At 42.3% G+C, this 23206-nt stretch overlaps 2 protein-coding genes across 3 annotated transcripts; both read left to right on the top strand.

The window, feature by feature from the left end:
- The first annotated feature begins 4502 nt into the window (after positions 1-4502).
- LOC148363217 (uncharacterized) lies at positions 4503-9109 on the top strand. Its single transcript, XM_088340798.1, has 4 exons — positions 4503-4986; positions 5056-5139; positions 6545-6726; positions 8339-9109. Exons 3-4 carry the CDS (start codon positions 6562-6564, stop codon positions 9104-9106), a joined length of 933 nt encoding a protein of 310 aa, XP_088196924.1. The 5' UTR covers positions 4503-4986; positions 5056-5139; positions 6545-6561; the 3' UTR covers positions 9107-9109.
- A 2784-nt stretch (positions 9110-11893) lies between these two features.
- On the top strand, positions 11894-22454 carry LOC148363216 (troponin I, fast skeletal muscle-like). 2 transcript variants are annotated; one of them, XM_088340799.1, is made up of 7 exons: positions 11926-11999; positions 17637-17672; positions 18300-18336; positions 19325-19453; positions 19534-19623; positions 20628-20804; positions 22153-22454. In XM_088340799.1, exons 2-7 carry the CDS (start codon positions 17662-17664, stop codon positions 22231-22233), a joined length of 525 nt encoding a protein of 174 aa, XP_088196925.1. In that variant the 5' UTR covers positions 11926-11999; positions 17637-17661; the 3' UTR covers positions 22234-22454. The 2 variants fall into 2 exon arrangements, with proteins under 2 accessions (XP_088196926.1, XP_088196925.1); XM_088340800.1 differs by lacking the exon at positions 17637-17672 and having other exon boundaries at positions 11894-11999.
- Positions 22455-23206: the final 752 nt, after the last annotated feature.

Below are 23206 nucleotides of genomic sequence, written 5' to 3'. Positions count from 1 at the left end.
TGGAGAGAGAATGCGGCCTTGTCTCATACTTACTGGGGTTAGGAACCAAGCTCCAATGGTACCATTGATCAGTACTGTACTGTTGACATTGGTATATAATTGTTTAATGGTCTGAACTGGTTTCTGGCCCATGTTGTACTTCCGAATGCTGGCCAATAAAACGGCATGCCATACTCTGTGAAAGGTCTTCTTGAAATCAAGAAAAACGTAATTGAGTTTTCTCTAGTGTTTTTGAAAGGTCTCACATAGGCTGTTCTGTGGTGCTCCTTCCCTCTCTGAAACCTGCCTGTTCTTCAGCTAGGATTTTTTCAGCCTGGTGTTTCAGTCTGTTGAGTAGGACCTTTAGCATAACTTTACTCGCATGGCTGATGAGACTGATGGTTCTGTAGTTGGAGCATAGTTGAAGGTTTCCTAAACTCTTGCAAACACACTACCTCATACAGATGTAAAATTGTATTCATGCTAATGCTCACTTTGCACAATGTTGCCTACTTTTGCACTACCGCATATTGCACTAATACAATCCCAAAACTGTATGTAACATCCTACATGCCTACATTTCTTGTGTAAATTATAACCTTTATCTTCCATGTTCCTTTGTATTGTGTTGATTATAACCTTATCTTCTTAGTTCCTTTATCTTCTTTGTTTTCTTTATCCTCACTGTTAAATGTGAAACTGGAGTGCCACGTCCAATTTCATTGTCACAATATGTTCAACCCATTTTGTAACAATGACAATAAAGGTATACTGTATATCCTATTCTGTTCTATTCTATTCTATAATTACTCGTAATTTTGTCCATGCAGATGGCCACTGTCCGGTTTGGCAGATCTTTCTGCAATTCTATAGATATGTCTAGAGTTTGCTCACCAACATTTCGTATGAGTTCTGACAAGATGTTGTCGATTCCTGCTGTCTTTCCATTCTTCAGCGAGTTAATTGCTGCCTCTACTTTAATGCACATCTCATGTGTTCATGTGTTGCTTTTATTTGCTTATTATTTAAATCCATACAGTTTTCTTTTTAATTAATGAATTATTTTTTTTTACCACTAATCGGAGCTAAATAATACACATTGCCCGTTTAAGTGTTTTGTTTTGCTATTGAGTTTGTAGTGAATTTTTGTTTTTCTCTTTGTTTTTAGAATTTTTTTTGAGTGCCATTTACTCTAAGGCTGTCTGTTTTGCCTCGTTTTTGTCTTTTTATTTTGAAAGTGGAGCGGTGTTAAGTTTTGTCTGTGTAAAATCATAGTTAATAATGAAAACAATGTAGTATATTAGGACACTTTTACCAAAAATACACAAAAATTTTATCGAGGGTACAGTATATTGTGTATTTTTATTTTAACTGTCAATAGACCTGTGATATTATTCAACAACTGCCTTTACAAATCTATCATGAATTATTATATTATATTATATTATTATTGGTACATGATCACAAATACGACTGATGAGCGAGTACTGATAGCAGGGACTGGTGTTGGTGCTGATACCAATATTATTTTAAGGAATAGGTTCACCCGGGAATGGCAGCGCGTAATTTACAAATTCCTTTGAAGTAATATTGTATAGCAGTTAATCTAATTCTATTTTATGAAAAAATATTGTATAATTTAAATGTGAGGGTTATATTTTGTAATTATTTTTTCATGGCCTTTTCTTGTTTGTTTCGATTTTATTGATTTTGTCAAGTCAAGTTAAGTCATTTTTATTTGTATAGCCCTTAATCACAATAAGTCTCTAAGGGCTTCACAGATTACACAGACTATTTTTCAGCCGACAAGAAGAGTAGGTTATTATTCATATGCAATGGAGTAGAAGTGAGTTTTAAGTTTAGATTTAAACATTTCCACTGAGGTTGCAGATCGAATCTCAGGGGGAAGAGCATTCCACAGCACCGGTGCCCGGATGGAGAACGCTCTCGAACCAGCAGAACACTTCTTTGCTCTCGGGATCACCAGAAGACCGGCACTCTCAGATCGTAGGCTTCGGACCGGGACATAGGGGCAGATCAGATCTGAAAGATAAGAGGGAGCAAGTCCATGTATGATTTTGTACAATACTAAGAGAACCTTGAAGTCACATCTTTGGCTAACTGGGAGCCAGTGCAAGTTAGCCAAAATCGGTGTTATGTGATCGTACTTTTTTGTCCTAGTTAAAAGCCTCGCTGCGGCGTTTTGTACTAGCTGAAGAGACTTGATTCTGGACTTCGGGAGACCGGAGAGTAGTGCATTACAGTAATCGAGACGGGAGGTAACAAATGCATGAATTATTGTTTCCGCATCAGACTGAGACAGTATTGAACGGATTTTAGCAATGTTGCGAAGATGGAAGAAGGCAGTTCTAGTAATTTGCTTTACATGCATCTCAAAGGTTAGATCAGGGTCAAATATGACACCTAAATTTTTAACTGAGTCACTCTGTGTGATGTGACATTTGTCAATGTTCACAGCAGTTTTTGAGAATAAGTCACGGCATTTAGATGGACCAATGACTAACATTTCGGTCTTTTCAGAGTTAAGACGCAAGAAATTGAGTGACACCCACTCTTTTATCTCAGTGAGGCAGGCCTCCAAATTTCCACAGTTTAGTGTGGAAGATTCCTCCAGCGGAAGATAGAGTTGAGTGTCGTCTGCGTAGCAGTGGAAGCTGATATTGTACTTGCGAATAATGTCACCTAATGGAAGCATGTAAATGTTGAAAAGAAGGGGGCCAAGCACTGAACCCTGCGGAACACCGCAGGTTACATTAAAGGGCTCAGATGTCATTTCACCATATTTAACACAGTGCGTCCTATCTGAGAGGTAGGATCTGAACCACGAGAGGACGGTTCCTGAGAGACCAATCCATTATTCCAACCGTTCTAGTAGGATATTGTGGTGCACTGTGTCAAAAGCAGCACTAAGATCCAGCAGCAGCAAAAGTGATGAAGCGCCAGAATCCATTGACATTAGGAGATCATTTGTTACCTTGATCAGAACTGTCTCAGTAGAGTGGTTAGCCCTGAATCCTGATTGCATGGATTCAAAAAGGTTATTCTCGGATATGAAAGCATTCAGCTGCTGTGCCACTACTTTTTTGAGTACTTTAGAGAGGAAAGGTAGGTTTGACACAGGTCTGTAATTACTTAATATTTCTGGATCAAGGTTGGGTCGTTTCAGTGTGGGTTTAATAACGGCGGACTTAAAAGCTGCTGGAACTACACCTGAGGAGAGTGAGATGTTTATAATATTTAGAACTGAAGGTCCAAGGACGCCAAAAAGACTTTTAATAAGTGAACCTGGGAGCGGGTCGAACTGGCAAGTTGTCGGTTTGGCCGCATTTGCCACCTGTTTGAGATCATCAAGTGACAGTTCACTAAAACCGGCCATTTTCCCAAGGCAGCCACCCTGTCGTGCATCTGTAAATTTCAGTCCTTTAATATGTGTGGTATTAATAATTTCTTTAGCAATTTCTTCCTGTATGCATTGAATCTTCTTAGTAAAGAAAACCATTAAGTCCTGAGCAGAGTGTGTCGAACTATCTGCGATAGTCTGTTGCCTTGTAAGCGATGCTACAGTGTCAAAAAGGGCTTTGGGGTTGTTCTTTTGAGACGCAATCACCTTCGAAAGGTAGGCCGATTTTGCAGAGGCAAGGGCCGCTTTATACTTTAACAAGCTGTCACACCAGGTTTGATGGAAAGCCTCAAGCTTGGTAGCGCGCCATTTTCTTCAATTTCCTGCATTCTTGTTTAAGGGTTCTAGTTTCATCAGTAAACCAAGGCGTGCGTCTTTTCGGACGTGATTTTAGTTTTATGGGCGCTATTGAATCCAGCACACTAGTCAGGGTGGTATTGAACTCATTCATGAGTGAGTCAATCGAGCCATTGTATGTAAGAAAGGACGCAACTGCTCCAGGAAGGAGTTCAAAGAGCTCAGAAACTGTGCCAGTGCTTATATTGCGTCCGCTAAATACTTCAGCTTTTTTAACACTACACTTAGCTAGCACCTCAAATGTAACTAAATAATGATCCGAGATAACGGTAGTACACGGTAACACCATAATGTTTGAGGTTAAAACTCCTCGAGTCAGAATCAAGTCTAGCGTGTTCCCATTTTTATGGGTTGGCAAATCAACCAGTTGATTAAAGCCAAATGCATCAATTAGAGACCTAAACGCAATAGTAAGTGAATTGAGTGGGGAGTTCATATGAATGTTAAAGTCTCCCATAATTATAATTTTGTCTGCATAGGTTACTAGTTCAGACAAAAGTTCAGCAAATTCGTCTAAGAAAGTTGTGTATGGCCCAGGTGCACGATAAATAGTTATTACATAAATTGACAATATTGACATTTTCTATGTTTTATTATTTTTTTTTTCTGTGTGTTACTTTTATGTCTTTTGCCTTTTTGCTTCACTTGAATATCCTAATTACAGTATTTTGCGTGTTGAGTTAAGGTTTCGGGGCCTTATATATTCCCCTCCGACCTTCCGGAGGCACCACCGGGAAGTTTTGTTTTTGCTTTTAATCACTTCCGGGTTAGCTTACGCTACTCGGTTGGTCAGCTAGCTAGCCGGCTAGCGCGTATTCCAGCCCAATAGTCAGTTATTTAAGTTAAAATGAGAGTAATTTGAAATGGTTGACTATTCAAATTAAAACAAGTAATTTTGCTTTGCTGGGTGGCAGAAAAATGACGACTAATCCCCGAAATTAGAACGCTACTAAGCTGGCGGGCTACGTAAGCTAGCCTGCTTTGCTAACAGTTAGTAGCTAACGTTAGCTACAGTTGTCGCATCTCCGCCGACATGCGTTGCGGGCTCTCCCCGTAGCGGTTCAAGGGTGTCGCCTCCGTCCGATGGAGGCGACGCGTCGCCCGGCTCAGACAGCAAGATGACGCGACACTTGTTCGCCTGCTTTTGTGCAGGAGCTCCGACATGGATGCCCCCTCGGACTACCACATCGTCGCCGGTACGAGTAGGAAGCACGACGGAGGTCGTGGCGGTGAGACTAACGCAGACATGACTTTAGTGGAGTAAAATGAGGAACACCACCCCTTATTTTTCTCTCCAGCATGACTCGTGAGCTCTCTTCACAAGATTTTTAGCAACCACAACACACTCGGCGTGCGAGCAAGCAACCTACTGGAATGTGCAGGTACGTATTGTGCTTCGTGCAACAATATATATATTTATAAACAATTTAGAATACATGCATTCGAACAATCCTTCAAGTTTGGCAAATGCCACTGATCAGATCAATTATCTGGGGTGGGAATCTTCTCGATATGATTCTAATTACAATTCAGGGAGTTCGATTGCAATTATGAGACGATTGTGGACAAATGTATTCAATATTTTTCCTCTCACTCAGATCTAAACACTTGTAGTTTTTATGAACTGTGTATTTTGTAACAAATATTCCAATGTAAATTCTGTAATTCTTCATTTATTGTGGTTAATTGAAACCAGAACCCCTCAGTATGTGAAACTCGACAAAGACCATTTTCTACAATTGCTAGGCTGAGCCGTGCTTGTGAACGGGATAATGGATCACAACTACTCAGGTGCAATTCATTTAAGGCAGGGGGAAAACTGTGAATATAGCTGCCACGCGTGATACACATTTGCTCTTTTGGCTCTCAGCAATAGTCGACCAGGGACAATTGATCATGGCCAAAACATCACTTCAATTTTATTGGACCACAATGTCATGCTTCAGCGGCCAGAATTTAAAGCTATAATATATACATCTATCTGCTGGCACTTGCTCTCAGCAATAGTCGTCCAGGTAAAGTAGATTGCTGCCGCATAGGAGCAATTCACATTGGCAAAAATAAAATGCAAAATGCATGACACAAATTTGCTCTTTCAGCTCCTGGTCTCAGCAATAGTCGTCCGAGGACAGTGGATCACAGCTAAAACGTTGCAGTTCATTTTATGTGGGCCACAATTGCATGCTTGTGTGGCCCCAACCGGGGAAAAAAGTCCAATCTGCTGGCCCATGCTCGCAGCAGTAGTTGTCCTGGGATAATGGATTGAGGCCAAAATCGTGCATTTCATTCTAGGCGGGCCAGAACAGCATGCCTCCCGACAAAAGTACCATTGGTCGGTCCCTGCTCACAGCAAAGTGAGATTGGTGATTATGGATCGCTGCAGCACAAGTACAGTTCATTTTGGGTGAATTGAGGCTAATGGATTTAGACTGCAGGAGTGCAGTTCTCTTTAGGGTGGAAAGAATGGCAAAAAATGAGCTCGTCCGGTACCTGGTCACAGCAATATGCTATCAGGGATAATGGATTGCGTGACATCTTTCAAAGCGCGATGCACCGATGCTGCGAAGCATCAAGTAGTGATGTATTATGGTATTACAATCAGTGCCCAAGGCAGTTCACCGATTGGTTCGAATGTCCCGGTGGTCCTAAAGTAAAACCAAAATGTTAGAAAAAATCCGAAAAACTAATGGAAAAAAGGAACACTGGGAATTAAAACAGTCTTTCATTCAAGCTTCCGTTCTCACAGATATTACTGAGCATTTATTTCTTATCTGCCGTGTGGCTCAGGTTCCTGTCCCAATCTAATGATGAGTAGAAGAGAAGTGTCTGACGCCACCCCGGTGGCCCTCACCCCCCAGTTGCCTCCCCGGGCCCTCCATCGGCCCCTATGCATGTCGGTGTCGTCCGACAGCAGCGGGCGCTTCAAAGCTCTTCACACGCAGGAGTGGAAGGACAACCTCAAAGCTCAGGTGAGTGTTTTTGAGACGCGTCAAAAACACAACAGCTATCTCATTAAAGCACAGGTGAGTTTTATACTGTATTGTGACCCCTGGAGGTGTAATTATATTCATTTAAATAGAGCACTTTTGATTCAAATAATAAGGAAAAACACACGTGCTATCTCATAAACAAGATTTTAGGTACTTAATATTACACAACTTTTAGAGGCTGATGCGTTTGGCAGCCACCTTAAACTATGGAACCCCGAATGATCATTTTGCTTACGTAGCTTGACCCAGTGCTGCTTTTAGCGTCGCATGGCTAAATGTGATGGTCGCAGAATCCCCTTATTCATGCGTCTTCCTCTTTTTTTCTGCTTTTTTTACCTTCTCGAACCACTTGGCTGCAGGCTATGGTTCCCCATTAGTTACCATTGCTATGGTTAGCTGTTCCTGCTAATACCTTTAGTGTCACTTGCCTTCCCAGCTGGTCGTGTAAGTGAACGTTGCTGATTTCTGCAATTCAGCATCCGGTCCTTCCCTAGCTACCCACGCTAGCCACCTGAGGCGTGTTCAGGAGAGTAATCAGACATGTAGTCGCTTGTTAATCGCTTGCCGCGCACTGCTGAACGTATTGTAATCGCTCACTGTGATTGCCTTACTGATCCAAAATGGCCGACGACAGTACAATGGATTTCGTTCTACAGCTTGCTTTGAGCGAGTTGGCTTATATGAGCGACAGTTCGCATATTGACACAGTTAAGGTTATCCTAAACGCAGTGGAAGGGTCATACCTGTCTTGCATTGTTCACAAACATTACCAGGCAATGTAAGACGATATATTACATCGCCAACAGCACTCGTCAGGGTGAGATCCTCCATCTTCTGCACTGTCGACGCCATGTTGGAAATCAAAGTAAGCGGTCTTTCTCCCGTGATTACTCGGGCACGCGAGCGCTCAATAATCATTGGCCGTTCAGAAGCTAGCGATAGCTAGCGATAGCAATCGCTCACTCTCCTGAACACGCCTCTGGACACCTGCTGTTGCTTACTGTTAATTGCTCTTCTTATTATCTGCTCCTACTTTGTCTTTAAGTGTCACCCACCCTCCAAAGCTGCTCATTGTTTCCTTCTCTAGTCGCTTAGCTACAGGCTGCTGGTCTTGCTTTCAACCTTCAGTGTCACTCGCCTTCCACAGCTTCTCTTGCTGGCGAATTTTGCTGAGTTCCATTATTCAGGCGTCGTTGTCTTTATGTTCCCACTGTTTCCTTCCTTTGTTTCTAATGTTAGCCGCCTGGCCTCAGGCTAAGGCTAGCCACTATTTGTTCTTGTATTTGGCTTCATGTAAATAAAGCTTGCCGCATCGTCCACATTTTTCCACTGACTGCGTGCCTAGCCACTCTTGTTAGCCACTTTGCAATAGCAAACCAAAATTTGGTTGCTGGATGTCTTTTACTGGCCTTTTTAGTAGTTTCTCCACCTGTGACCAGAATACATAGTTTTTAAGATGCATATCTTTGAATTGATATATTTTCTTTTGCTCCCTTTTTCTTTTTTGTTTTGAATTCAATTTTGTCTCTTTTTGGGGGCAATATTTTGACATGTGACTAAGATACATTAACGTCTGGATGTGGTTTTGCAGATGGAACAGGCCCAGAGCGCCGGTGCCGCCAGCAGTACGGGCTCCCTGGAGCGGGCGTCCCTCTTCTGCGCCCCGCCCAAGACCGGGGGCCGCTTCCCCCTCTTTTCCCCGCCGTGGAACATCAGTTCCGAATCTGACTCGAACCCGCCTTCTCGCTCTGGCTCCAAAAAGCGGCGCGGCTACGGCCGGCGGGCTGCTACGGGCCCCGCTGAGACGGGCGGAGACGGGGGCCACGGGGGAACCCCTCCGCAGCATTTCGAACCAGTCATCTCCAAAGTGACGGACTACATTTACGTGGGCAACCTGAACGCGGCCTATAACGGGCGAGCGCTTTGCCGCAACAATATTGACAGCATCATCGACATGAGCGGGCAGCCAGCCTCGCCTCTCAGCCTCATTCCTTGCACGTGCTCGCGAGGCGCTCGCCACAGTTGGTCGCGCCTTAAGGTGGACATGGCTGACGTCAAACAGCGCTGCTTCGAGGACATCAACGAGTGCATTCACGCCTCGGCCGGAAAGCGAAAACGAGTCCTGGTGCACTGCGCCGACGGATTCTCGCTGGCGCCAACTTGCGTCATTCAGTACCTGATGCTCAAACGCGACATGAGGCTAGTGGCCGCCTACGAGCTGCTGAGGGCCCGCTACCCCGTCAACATCCGACAGTGCCATCGCCACCTGCTGGTCAGTCTTGAGAGGACGCTCAGGCCCGGAGACAGCGACCCGGAGAGCTTCGAGCGGGCCATCTCCAGGAAGGTGGCGTGGACCTGAGAGTCGAAGGGCCCCGATCGCTACGACTGCTTTTGTTTCCGGGTGGGTTCTCCCCAACTCGTGCTGTCTTGTGGACCGATCTTCTTCCCTCTTCGATTCGCCGCGGTGGTGGTCCAGTTCGGTACATCATCTCACGGACAGAAACACTCGATCGGCTTTCATCTTCCCTGTTACTGGCGAGATGTTTGTGTTGATGTCGTGACAATAATGTGAAGACACTGAACTGTCCTCCGTGAGGACCAACTGAACTTTTGACTGTAAGATGCAATGCGACTTGTGTGGATATTGTTGACGTTTTGTGGTCGTTTAATGGAGGTTCTTGGTGTTTTCATCAAGTTCAGATATTAGCAGTTTGTGGGCAAATTGCCAGGGTTGAGTTTCAGGAGAATTTTAAATGGGGGGGGGGTGCATTACGTCTTCAATTTCAAGCCATGTGTTTAGAATACAAGCAGACCCCCGGGAAGCGACACGAATCCGTTCCGGTGTGGGGATTGCAAAGTAAAATTTCCCTTTCGCAGTGGGGATGAAAACCTATGGTAATGCTTGACTAATGGGTTTAGAACATCCGGTACCTCAGATAAAAACAGTGAAATAACAAATTCGCATATAAGTATTACATATGTGGAATATGCGTGACATGGTTTGAGCTGGTCTCGTAGAGTAGTGGGTGGATGCAGGAGGGGGGCGGGACGAAGACTGCAGATTCAAATTGGAAATTTATTGCCATACCCTTAGAAGAGTCCCGTCCCCTAACACCCCCTCCTTATTGTTGATAAAAGTCCCAATCTGATTGATTACGGCCATATTCCTTCATGATGTCTGTGCTTATGTTTGTATTTTTTGATCATCACAAGCTTCCATCTCATGGTGGTAAAGTTTTTGCTTCTCCCTTTAGCATCACTGAAAGTCTTGGGACCCATAGCTAAAAATATAGTATTGTTTGCTGACTCGGCGACATAAACCAATAATGATCCAGCCTCTTAGACGCCGTTGACCAACAGCAGACAGGCATGTTAGAGACAAAACTGGTCATATGCACAAATAATTAAACATTTTAATTTTTTGGGGACTGATAAAATGTTTTTTGTTGATGCTGTATAGCAGGGGAAATGCTGTAAAGAGATGACTAAAAACTCCTTATTCCACAGTGTAAAGGGAACATGGTAAGGCGGGGTTGTTGTATCCCGGGGGTCTACTGTAGTTTTCAAAATCTTGCAAAACAAAATTCATTTGCAATGTGTGAATATGACATTAGTGAAAACTTGAATTGCCATTAACCTCATCAGGAATTGATGTTAAAGGTGGGATGCGTCGTTTCAGGTGTCTTTAAAAAGTTGAAAGTATGTGTTAACCATGCCCAACTGAGTTCAAAGAGCCCCTTTGCTTTTTTCCATTGCACCTATCTGCTTTGTATCATTTATCAGTCCTGTTAAGGGTGGAGCACATTAGGTTTCGAGAAAAGGGGACCTGAGTGCGTGCCTGGAGTAACATCATGCTCGTCCTCGCTGGGTTTTTATTTTATTTCTATTTGTCAGTGGAGCACAAAATGGGGAAGTTAAGACGAGGCCCCCCAGTAAAGTCCCAACCCATCCATCCATTATCTGCACTGCTTATCCTCAGTAGGGTCGCGGGGGTGCTGGAGCCCATCCCAGCCATCTTAGGTCAGTGGGTAGACGTACCCTGTACTGGTTGCCAGCCAGTCGCAGGGCACACAGGGACAGACAATTCGCTCGCTCATTCTCACCTAGGGACAACTTGGTCAGTCCAATCAGCCCGACATGCATGTTTTTGGAATATGGAAGGAAACCGGAGTGCAAAACAAGCACAGGGAAAACATGCAAACTCCACACAGGAGGTGCGATCTTATGACCTCAGAACTGTACTGCACTCCCGCTAAAGTCCTGAACCAAACCCCTAAAAAGATTAAATAAAGACAAGTTTATTCGAGGGTGTTTAAGAAATCAAATCATGTGTTATTCTGTGCCGCCATCTCCTGGCCTAAAGTCATGATTGCAGCCTCACGTCTTTAAATCCCGCACCCCACCTGATCCACAAATGATTGCCATTAGAAAAATTGTTTTGCTAGCATTCAGGTTAGCTTCTGACTGGAAAGCAAAGCACTTCAAGTTGACTCAAAGTGGAAATTGTGATCTTTGTATGTGTTGATGAAGACATTTCCTCCTGCCACAATGTGACATTTGTTTGTTTTGTAACATATGCAAGAGTGATGAGTTCACAGGACGCTAACTTTGCGGTAGCAACGTGCGAGAACTTCCGGCTTCGTGGCGTAACTTTTGCACCTTTCCCCGATAGTCGCCGTTGTTCTTTTGTGCAAACGTGAGCGTTTTTAAACACCGGCTGCGAGATCGGCGCCGATTTTCTTTATTTTCCGTGTCTATGCTAATGTCTTGGGTGAAGGTGAACGTGAACTTGGTTCCCGTGGATGTTCTCAGGTGATTCCTCAGCGTTTCGTTTGTACCGTTGGTTCAATAAAAGCTGACGTACATGACAATGTTTGTAACTTTTCTTGAAAATTGAAATATATTTTTGTCATCTTTATCTTCCTCATGTTCATCCTTCTCATCCAGGTGATCCTTGGCTTCTCCTCCATCTTGTCACGTCCATCACTGTCATCACCCGGACAAGAAGAAAACGTCTTTAAAGGTCAGTGGGTTATTTATACAGGGGGAAGACACCCTCTGGTTGTGTCTTGTGTGTTGATGTGCCTTGTATTACACGACCTTGTGTGGCTATTGGCCCGCCGGCTAATCCGTTTTGCTAAAGAGGAGGGGGCACATTCCCGTCACGGTGCCATTTAAAGCTGCTCTCTCATCTCCGAGGCGAGAGCGGCCCACCGAGCGACAGACCGCCAGGACACTCCCTCCCCTTGCAGGTCAGCATCCTCACCCTCACATTCGAGACTGTCTTTCTGTCGATGTCGTCCTGCTTTTTTCTGTATTTGTGTGATGCGAAAGAGAGTTTCACCGGGGAGTGGGGCACAAACTCCACAGGAGTCCTGCAGATCCTTGAAGAGTTTTAAAAGGCATTGAATTTATTATTCTAAAAATAAGGCCTCAATTGGCATTTAGATGTCTTAAATCACATTTTCGGAGGTCTTAAAAATTGGGTCACAATAATACGATTTAAAAAAATAGTAACCTGTATCAATTGTCTTTGTTAATAATTCACCAATTTCCTTTAGTGGCAACAGGGCGTGACTTTCAAAATGGTGATGTGGTTTCTGTTGGGCCAGGTCATAGCAGACTCGTGTCTTAGGTCTACCCACAACACACATAGCCATTTTGGATGGAGACGTTTACTCTGGAACATGGGAAAGTGACAATTCGATGAGAAGTGGCTGTCAACCAACGTAATAACTGTGCTGTGTATTGTGTGCAAGCAGGATTTGTTTTGTTTGCTTCTATTGCTCTTTTTTGACGACTCGGTCATAAATATAATTTAAAAAGGGATTCAAAAGTCTTGAATTTAACTTGCCTTTAGCTGTAAGAACCCTGCGTGATCATCTCGCAGGTTTTCCCCTGCAAATAAGAAAATCTATCTGGACGTGTGGTTGGAACATGATGTTTTAGCTGTATTTCCAGTGGTAGTGTCGTGCAAACTGAATTTTCTCACCAGTTTTCCCGCGACTTTATAGCGGAAACGCAATCCTCTCACCGTTCTTCTCGTGGTCCTGTTGTAGAAAAGGCAATCGGCTCCCCATTTCTTCCTAGCCTGTGTGTTTCAAACTTCATGGTCTCACCGTTTTTCTTGTGGGCCAAAACGCGATCATCTCGACGGTTTTCCCATGTCTGGATAGCACAATGACAATCTCGCCGCTTTTCCAGTACCTCTAAATCGATGGTCTTGTCGTTTTTCCTGCGGGCGCGTGAAGCTCGTGCATTCTTGAGCGGTGTCTCCTTTCAGCCTAAAAAAAAGAAATAATACACCAATGATATCGTAAAATGCTAGTTAGTGTACCTATTTTTTCTTTGTAGTCATTAAAAATCAACGGGATTGTAATAAAATGTGGCCAGAAGAACTATGTTGTGACTTTGATATACTTTGAACCAAGAAGTTATTGAAATATTTTGTGTTCACAGTTGTCATTGAGACCAAAAACGACATTCGGAAATTGGAATCTTTTGTTGTCCTTTTCAAAACAAGATTTGTAGCAATTTTACATACATGAACTTTAATACATGTAAAATACTGCTATGTAGGGGAAAAGCAAGGATTTTCTGGACAACATGAAAAACAGAGCACTTAATACATTTTTACTCAATGGGGTTTGGGTCGAGTCTAATTTTGGAGGTCTATTTGACTAAAATATTTTTGTTGTTGTTGGAAGAAAATAAAATATTGGAGTTATTAATTCCCAGTTTTCCGGACAATAAGTCGCACTTAAAAAACGAAAAAAATATAAAGTCCGCTTTATGATCGCATGCCACAGCTTAAAGCCTGTTAAATACAGTACAGAAAATATATACGTGTGTATCCATCCATTATCTGCACAGCTTATCCTCAGTAGGGTCACGGGGGTGCTGGAGCCCATCCCAGCTATCTTCGATATATATATTGGTGTGTAATATATATATATATATATATATATATATATATATGTAATGCAAAATTTCATGATTTTTAAATTAAATGATGAAATTGAATAATGTCTGATTTAATTTTTCAAATTTATCATAGCGAAGTTGTTGAACTTTTTTTTGAATCAAATTTATTTCAAAATGAATAAAAAAACAAAGTGTTAAGCATTAGTGTCAATGTAAAAATGAATTTGCACGTCCTGTCTACATTTCAGATGATTGTGATTTCCTGCTTTATGGACTCCCCCCAAAAAATATTGCAAGCCTGTCTGTGCCGTTGTTTTTATTTTTTTTAAACTTGTATTTTTCCCACATTTTGTGTTTGTGTATTTTACTTTACGGGTTTTCAGGTAGGGGGAAAAGGGATGTTTTTTTTCCGATCGTACCACGGATGCGCTCTACAAATACATTCTGAGTCGAGTCGACATCTGTTTACAGTTGCCATGGCAACGACACGACGCAAAATCACGCAACAAATCGATACAGATAAAGTAAAGTTTGGAAAAAAAGGCCTAAAGTGCCGCGCAGAGGGAGAGCAGCTGCCGTCTATTTATTTCTCGGAGCTCATGCGAAAGATTTTCGTGTCGGGTTACAAGCCGATCCCGTCCGCAGATGGCCCCTCGGCTGCCGCCTAAAATACGTTTGCGGTGCCGCGCCCACTTGCCGACGTCAGTGGCCGTTTTGTCCCGGCGCCAGATCCTCTCAAACGTCTTTTCATTAAAGATGGTGCCCGCCGATCTCCCTTTTCGCTCCTCGGCGACATTGAAGCGGCCGAAAATAGAAGCGCCCGCCCCGTCTCGTTAATGGCTCCCCTACGAAACCCTCTTCCTTATGGAATCCATTGCCAAGTAGCTCAGATCGAAGTCCCAAAAGTCTTCGATGGTTATGAAAAAAGTAACATGTTGGCGTTTCTACTACCATTTTTTTGGGTGAAATATTTGACCGCTAGATGGCACTGTATTGTCTAATGCGAACAAACTTCTCAACCTATGAATATTTATAAAGATTAACATTGGTATAATAGTTCATGTAATTTAAATGAAGGAGGCAATAAATATTACACACTGTCCCTTTAAAGATTGGGTGTGCTTTATACATGTTTTATCGACAGATCAGTTGATAAGTTTATCGCTGACCACAATGAGAAACGAACCAGGGTTGCGGTCAAAAGAGCACCCTATTCTTACCATTGGACCACCAATGATATAGATGACTGACAAAAAGGCATTGGTTTTTATCCCGTTATCACACTATTTTTACTCACGGTACCAAAAATAAATGTTTTTCTTTGCCAGTAGGCACTCCTACAGCTGTGACCCGGCTTCGATTCTCATTGCATTAAACTGCAAAGTTTGAACTGAGAAAAAGTGAAACAAAATTTAATAGATAGATAGATACTTTATTCATCCCCGAAGGGATTTGAATCATGTACAAACAAACAAACAATTGAATCATGTACAAGAAACGATTCAATCTGAACAATCGAAAATAACTGAGAACAATCGAAAATAACACGGGAGCTGCTGGAGTGGCTGCCATTCGTGACGGCGCCGGAGAAACGATTACCCGTTTTTAAAGGGACAGTGTGTAATATCTGACCACTAGAAGCACGAGGAAAATACAAACTATCGAGACTCAAAAAGTGCATGTTTTTTTTCTTCATTTTTTTGCCATGAATGAAAGAGAAAACACAGAAAATAGAAAATAAAAAGGAGAAGGGAGACAGAAAAATGGGAAAAAAGAGGTAAAAGGGAAAAAAATGGAAAACAAAGACAAACGAAGAAAGAATGAAATACAAAATGAAAAAGAAATGTTGAAAAGGAGGGAGAAAATCTAACGATTTAAACGGTTCCTCTGAGGTCGCAGATTGAATCCCGAAGGTCAGAGCATTCCACAGCACCGGGGCCTGAACTGAGAATGCTCTCGAACCTGCAGATTTCTTCTTGGCTCTTGGTATCATTTGTAAACGAGCATTTTCTGAACAAAGGTTCTGAGCAGGAACATAGGGGGAAATAAATCTGTCAGGAGAGACTTACACCTGGCAGAATTTAAGCACAAAGTTCTCCACCTACGAGTATTTAAAAACAATGCATATTTATCTGATAGTTTATGTATTTTTACTTATTATTCAAAACAATGATGCCTTTGGGGCCAATAGGAGGCGCTAAGTAACGCACACTGTCTCTTTAATAAAAAAATGATGTGCGTTTTTTTACCAAATAAATACAGTATATATATTTTCTGACCTTTTTAACTGGGTTTGAAAGCATGCTAACTGTAGTCAAGCTAGCATTATAGTAGCATAAATGTAGACTTTAGTGGACGTGTCAATTGCATCCATCCATACATAGTGGGCGTGCCAATTGCATCCATCCATATATAGTGGAAGTGTCAGTTGCATCCATCCATATATAGTGGACGTCACAGTTGCATCCATCCATATATAGTGGATGTCACAGTTGCATCCATCCATACATAGTTGACTTAAGTTTTAACAAAGTCAACCCACCTAGCACCGGATGTTGGATTTGGGACTTAATCTTGTGAGTTTTCAACTTGGTTTGACCCCAAAATGGACCTAAAAAATGGGTTCATGTTTATCCCATCCAACGTAGCACGGTCAAAATTCACCCTACAAAAAGATGTCTTTTCAACGGCCGGGAAAAGACTATTTTCCAACATTTTCTTTTCTTTCAATTCAACAGAACTTCGGTATCTTTTGGTCCTTTTATTGACGTCTTCTCTAACAGGGTTTTAGGGAGGGATGCTACCATAATAATAGCCTGGAAACATGCTAACAGTGGGCAAGCTAGCATAAAAATAGCATCAAAATGGTCGCCGCTTTTTACCACCCCAACCGGGTTTTACTCTAATGCGTCGCTTAAACATGAAAAGTTTCAATCCTGATCTGAAGCCTTATCTTCAAAAAAAAAGGAGCTAGAGGAAACTTCCCGACCAGCACTGGAGGTCTATTGGTGTGTTTTGGACACAATTGAGCCCCAAAAAAGACCCTCGAGACGAGGAGTTTCAAACAGACGGCCCGTGGGCAGGATCAGGTCTGCTAAGGGACAACGCTCATAGAAGCGCAACAGAAAAACTAGCCGCAGGTTGAAATATGTCTACTTGATGTTGCCAAAGCCAGGTGCCTCTCACAAATGCTGTACTTGTAATTATCTCTCTCTTTTTATCTTTCTTTGTTTCTCTTTGTCTCTTTCCCTCTGTGTCTTCTTTTGCTTTCTTTTTTCCTTCTCTTTGTTCACTTGCATTCTCCTCTCTTTCTCCCCTTTTTCTCTTTTTTCCTCTATTACTCTTCAGATTTTGTTCTTTCTCTCTCTTTCCCCCCTCTCACTATTTCTCTTTTCATCTCTTTTGTTTCTCATGCTCTTACACGCTCTCTTTCGCTCTTTCTTTCTTTCTTCTTCTTTCTCTGCTGGTTGCTGCTGTGAAAGACCTCCACCGAGATTTCCACTTTCGCTTTCCAAACAGATAAAAGTTTTAATGTAGTATTCAAAAGTTGTTTGGAAAATTCTTAAATGGTAGCAAACGTTTTGCCCGGCAACCAGCCAATAGATGTTTCACCCCTGGACATCTAAGGACTCTCAATGCTAATGCTAGCCCTGCCAGCTCATGTCGTGTTTAATTCGACTCATTATTGAGGAAATTTGGGGACAATAAATGAAAAAAGACAGGCAGCATGCTGGTGCTAACGTTAGCATGCTAGGTGCCGTAACATTTAACGCTGCAATCATCCGGAAGAATTTCTATCGGAGACTTTTGCTAAAAATAGCGGAGGACATCGAATCCACGCGGATTACTTGAGATGTCTTAACGTCCCGAAATAAACTCGTAAGAGACCGATCCGAATGCCTCGAAGATTCTGAGCTTAGCGTGAATGTCTTTAGCATTGACGTTGGTCCATTTCTGTCTCGCAGATAAGCTCCACGCCGAGTCGCCGACATGGCCACAGAGTGAGTTACTGTACTTGCAAAGCATGCTAGCTTGCTAGCCGTGTGTGCTGTTTATTGTAGTCCCATGGAACCCTTGCTAATGAGAAGAAACTTACTGCTGAATGCTAACAAACGCTACCTGTCGTTATGTAAAACGAAAGGCCGACTCGACCAAATGTTAACGTGCTAGCGGGAGTCAACTGCTGATTGCTAACATAAACATGCTTACAGTCGTTACATCAAAAGAAAAAAGGTTTACGAGAGTCAAACAAATGCTAACATGCTAGCTAGCAAGAGTCTATTGCTGAAAAAGAAAAAGACTAACCTGATTCGACAGAACATGCTACTGCTGAATGCTAACACATCATGCAAAAAGTCCATATGTAAAGAAAACAAAATCAAATGGCTGACTAGATTTACCAGAATGCTAACATGCTAGGGGAGCTAATGCTAACACAAACATGCTAACAGGTTTAATAGAACAAACAAAAAGCTGACTAGACTCAATAAAAAGCTAACATGCTAGAGGAAGTCAACTGCTAACAAAAAAAAGTGCAATATGGCCACTTGGTGCTTGGACTCAAATGCTAACATTGCTGCTAGCACTTACTTGCTAGCAGTCTCTCGCTAACATTGTGATGTGTGCAGGAAACGGCTGTCCGCCAGACGCAAGCACACTCTGAAGGTAGGTTGTTTTTTTTACTCGTGATGCTAATGTTAGCCTTACTAGCTCATGTCCTGAAAAATAAATTAAATTGCACTTACAGATGAAAACGCAAAAGAGAAGCAGAAATACAAAAGTGTCAACTAGCTTCTTGCTGGAGCAGCTAGCATGCTTGCTAAGACATATAACTGTTTGCTAATACTAGCCTTCCTACTAGCACACGAGAAGCAAAAAACAAATGCATAGCTTAAGTAACTAGCATGCTCATGCTAACGTTAGCATGCTGGCTACTGAGACATTTGACTTCTCGCTAATGCTGACGCTATCCCTTTTAGCTCATGTCCTGAAGCATACTTGTGATTTAACTTATTGTTGAAGACAAAACAATAGTGTGAAAACAAACATGTCAACAAACGCCTCACTTAAGCAGCTAACTTACGCTAATGTTACAATGCTAGCTGCCAAGACATATGACTACTCTCTCGTGTTGACGCTAGCATTGCTAGCTCATGTACTGAAAACTTAATTCAACAAATATTGTTGAAGACAAAGAAGAGAAGATTAAAAATAAGTCAACAAAAATTAGTTTGATCAGCTTTATTGCTTGTGCTAACATCCGTATGCTAGCTGCCAAGACAGTTGACGGCTTGCTAGTGTTAATGCTAGCATTGCTAGCTCATGTCCTGAAGAAGCCTGAGTTCAACTCACTGTTGAGGACAATTTCAACAAATGTCTCGCTGGAGCTATTGACCATTGACTGCTAATGCTCATGCTAGCAATGCTAGCTTATAAAAGAAGACTTTTTATTCAATGAATGTTTCAAAAATGTGTGTCAAGGGTGAACAAACGCAGTTGGCAGCATGCTAACGTCAGCATGATGTTGAGATATCTGATTACTTATGATGCTAATGCGACACTCGCTAGCCCATGTCCTAAGGAAGATTTCATTTAATGTATTGATAAGGACCAAAAAAGCTAACACGCTAATGCTAACTGTTTACATTTTCAGAGTTGCATGCTCGTCGTGGCGAACAACCTCCTGGAGGCGGAAGCGTCCGAAAAGGCAAACGAGCGCCAGAGATTCCTGGCGGACAAATGTCCCTCCATGGACATCCCCTACTCAGGCGACGAGTTGCGGGTGAGCAAGCTCCTCCCCCTTGTCCTTTAGTAGGCGTGTCCTCGTGTCTTTTTTTTTCTTCTAACTTTCGTAAACCGCAGGAACTGTGCCTGAAACTCCGCCAGCAGATCGACGAGAGCGAGGAAGAACGTTACTGCATCGAGTTCAAGCTCAACATGGTCCTTAACGAGGTTCGCTAACAATTAGCTCAATTTTACATTTTTTTGTATAACGTCGCGACCTAGTGGTGTAAAAACAATTCATTTATTTAAATAAAACACTATTGATTCAAATAATTGGTCTGATTAACATGATTTGCAACATATTTTGCTGTTTTTCCCACCTTTTCCTTATCTAGCCACTTTGCCTCGCTGCTAGCTGCTATTGTAATGTTTAGCTGCTACTGCGTCATCCTTCGGTGTCACTCACTTTCCACAGCTAAAGCTTGCCAATTTTTTGTGATCCCATTTTTTTCCAAGGTTTCCTTCTCTCGCCACTCGTGTTAGCCACTTGGCTGCAGTTATGGCTCTTCGCTATTGTTTAATGCTCCTGCTTCGTCCTTCAGTGTCACTGTCCTTCAAGAGTTGCTCATTGAATTGTCTTCTGAGCAAATGTCGCAGAGTTCTGTAAATTCAGGCATGCTCTGATTGTTTTCATTGTGTCCTTCTTTAGCCACTCAGGCTATTTTGCAGGTTGTAGCTCGCCATTAGCTGCTAATGTAAGCTGTTCCTGCTTTGTCTTTCAGTGACACTCGCCTTTCCCAGCTGCGGGCATTGCTGAATTACATGATTCTGGCTTTTTTTCTAATGGTTTCTTCTGTGGCCATACCCGCATTACACTTGGTTGCAGACTTTGGCCCGTTGATAGCCACTTTTGTTAGCAGTTCTGAGTCTAAGTCGCTTTCCATAGGTGATTCCTGTGATTCAGGCATCTTTGACCATTTTCTCCACTGATTCCTTATGGAGCCATTCTTTTAACCGCTTGGCAGGTAGTCGTTGCTGTTAATTACTCCTTGTAAATAAAGATCGCTCCATCTTCTTTTTTTTTCCAGTTTCCCTCTCTAGCCACACTTGGCCTCAGAGGCGTGTAGTGGTTAATGATTACAGACTGTCTCTTTAACACAACCCAAATATTTTTGTCTATTTATATTCCGTACACGCTTAAGTTTCTCCTTCACCCATCGGTTTCCCGTCAGGTGCGAGACCTGAACATCAAGATCGTGGACCTCCGAGGGAAGTTCAAGCGCCCCCGTCTGAAGAAGGTGCGCATGTCGGCCGACGCCATGTTGAAGGCGCTGCTGGGATCCAAGCATACCGTCAACATGGACCTGAGGGCCAACCTCAAGCAGGTCAAGAAGGAAGTCAAGGAAGAGGTAAGACTCGCTAAGCATGGATGGATACTATGTAGATTTACACTGTATATGTATGGATACAAATGTGGCATCCGCCAAATACAAGGATGGATACAGCTGTGGCATTCACCACAAAAGGATGGATAAAGCTGACATCCACTATATATGGATGGATGTAACTGTGACGTCTTCTATATATGGATGGATGCAACTGTGACGTCCACTATATATGGATGGATACAACTAACACTATAAATGGATGGATGCAACTGTAACGTCTACTATATATGGATGGATGCAACTGTAACGTCTACTATATATGGATGGATGCAACTGTGACGTCTACTATATATGGATGGATGCAACTGTGACGTCCACTATATATGGATGGATGCAACTGTGACGTCCACTATATATGGATGGATGCAACTGTGACGTCCACTATAAATGGATGGATGCAACTGACACGTCCACTATAAATGGATGGATACAGCTGTGATGTCCACTTTATATGGATGGCTATAATTGTGGCATCTGTGATATAGAAGGATGGATACAGATGTGGCGTTCACCACTAAACGATGGATACAACTGACATCCACTATTTATGGATGGAAAACCACTGTGACGTCCAGCATATAGGGATAGATACATTTGTGACATCCACTATATATGGAGGAAAAAAAACAATATCGTCTATATGTATGGGCAGGTACAACTAAGGACTCACACTACATGAGGATTGATACAACTGTAATGTGTGTATATATATATATATATATATATATAATGGAAGAATACAACTGTGATCTCCACTATGTAAGGATGGAAAAAGCTTTGCCCTTACACTATATAAGGACGGATATAACTAGGCTATCAACCATAAATGTATAGAGAGAAACAACTGTGGCATCCACTATATATGGATGGATATAACTGGGAAATCCACCATAAATTGATACATTTGTGACGTCTACTATATATGGATGGACACAACAGTGATGTCATATGTATGGTTGAATACAATTGTGGCATAAACTAAATATGGATGTATACAACTGGGAAATCCTTCGTATATGGATGAAAATAATTGTGGTATCCCCTAAACATTGATGGATACGAGAGTGATATATGTCATACGTATGGTAAAAACAACTGTTGAAAATGAGTTCTAAAAATAAACAATATTAAATATTGGTAAGAAAATAAATATGCCATTAATACTTACAACAATCCTGCCAAGAACTCACCAAAGGTTCTATCCTTTAAGCTTCAGTTCAACAGCAGTCGGGATCTGGGCCTTTTACTGCCCCCGGACCTTGAGTTTGGGGCCCCATGCCTTACACTAACGAGTATTGCGTGTGTACAGGACAAACAGCTGCGCGACGTTGGCGACTGGCGTAAGAACATCGAGGACAAGTCGGACAGGAAGAAGATGTTCGACAGCTAAACGGACGAAGGGGCGCTCTACTCGAGTACCCGTCCTAACTTCGCTCCAAAAAGTTTTAGCCGTTTGAATTTGAAGGAATGTCGCGGATGGGTTCTTAGTATTGTGGGGATGGGAGACAGACTAGTTCCAAAGATGATTTCTTTGTAGGTGTTCGTTAGCCGACATGCTAGCAAGCTAGCATGTTCGCTGGTGTTTGGAATAAAAGTCCTGTGTTTGAGTCACTTTGTCGCTGCTTCTTGCCTCGTATTCTCCCGTCGACCCATGATTTTTATTCTTAAACCAGGAAGGTATTGCAGACACCATAATAAATAACATGTTCTTGTTACTTATTCCTCCCCGTCTCGCCTCGGTCACTGCATGCTTTCCTCATTAAAATGAGGAAACCCTTGGATTGGTTTTCGTTATTGTAGAAAAAAATGGACAATTCGAGGGTCTGTTACTTATTCCTCACCCTTTTATGTGAGCACGGTATCTTCATTAAAATCCAGAAACCCACTGATGTTTTGGTGAATTTTGATCACGTCTATTAATGTTTGCATGCTATCCTATTTTGGGTAGTGTTAGTTATAGCAGTCATTAGCGTACACTAAATCATAAATGTGACAGTCCAGTCACTTATTCCTCCCCCCTACTGCAATTGTTGACATGCTATCCTCATTCAAATATGAACCTTTGAATGTTTGGGTGGTTGTAGATTGAATCAGTCATCGAGACACAAAATATTAAATACAACACTTTGTTTACTTATTCCTCCCCTTTGTTATTGTTTGCATGCTATCCCTATTAAAATGGAAACTGACAAATGTTTGGCTGGTGTAAGTGAAAGCTGTCATGGGGCTACAATACATGAAATGTGACCATTCCATTACTTATTCCTCACCCTTCTGTCATCATTTCTTGCTATCCTTTAAACGTTGGGGTGGTTTCAGTTAGAGAACTTATCCAGGGCACAAAATAATAAGTACGAAAATTC

This window comes from Urocampus carinirostris, chromosome 7 (assembly GCF_059441175.1).
Source record: "Urocampus carinirostris isolate Australia breed hairy pipefish chromosome 7, RoL_Ucar_1.0, whole genome shotgun sequence".
Classification (NCBI taxonomy): Eukaryota; Metazoa; Chordata; class Actinopteri; order Syngnathiformes; family Syngnathidae; genus Urocampus; species Urocampus carinirostris.
This window is presented reverse-complemented; position numbering and strand designations above follow the sequence as displayed.

What these genes read in the sequence shown, in the direction of transcription:
- LOC148363216 (XM_088340799.1), top strand. An exon ending in ACTCAGGCGACGAGTTGCGG is followed by an intron (nt 19,454 to 19,533) that starts GTGAGCAAGCTC and finishes CGTAAACCGCAG; the next exon opens with GAACTGTGCCTGAAACTCCG. An exon ending in TCAACATGGTCCTTAACGAG is followed by an intron (nt 19,624 to 20,627) that starts GTTCGCTAACAA and finishes GTTTCCCGTCAG; the next exon opens with GTGCGAGACCTGAACATCAA.
- LOC148363217 (XM_088340798.1), top strand. Translation starts at nt 6,562, where the DNA reads ATGATGAGTAGAAGAGAAGTGTCTGACGCCACCCCGGTGGCCCTCACC. An exon ending in AGGACAACCTCAAAGCTCAG is followed by an intron (nt 6,727 to 8,338) that starts GTGAGTGTTTTT and finishes GTGGTTTTGCAG; the next exon opens with ATGGAACAGGCCCAGAGCGC.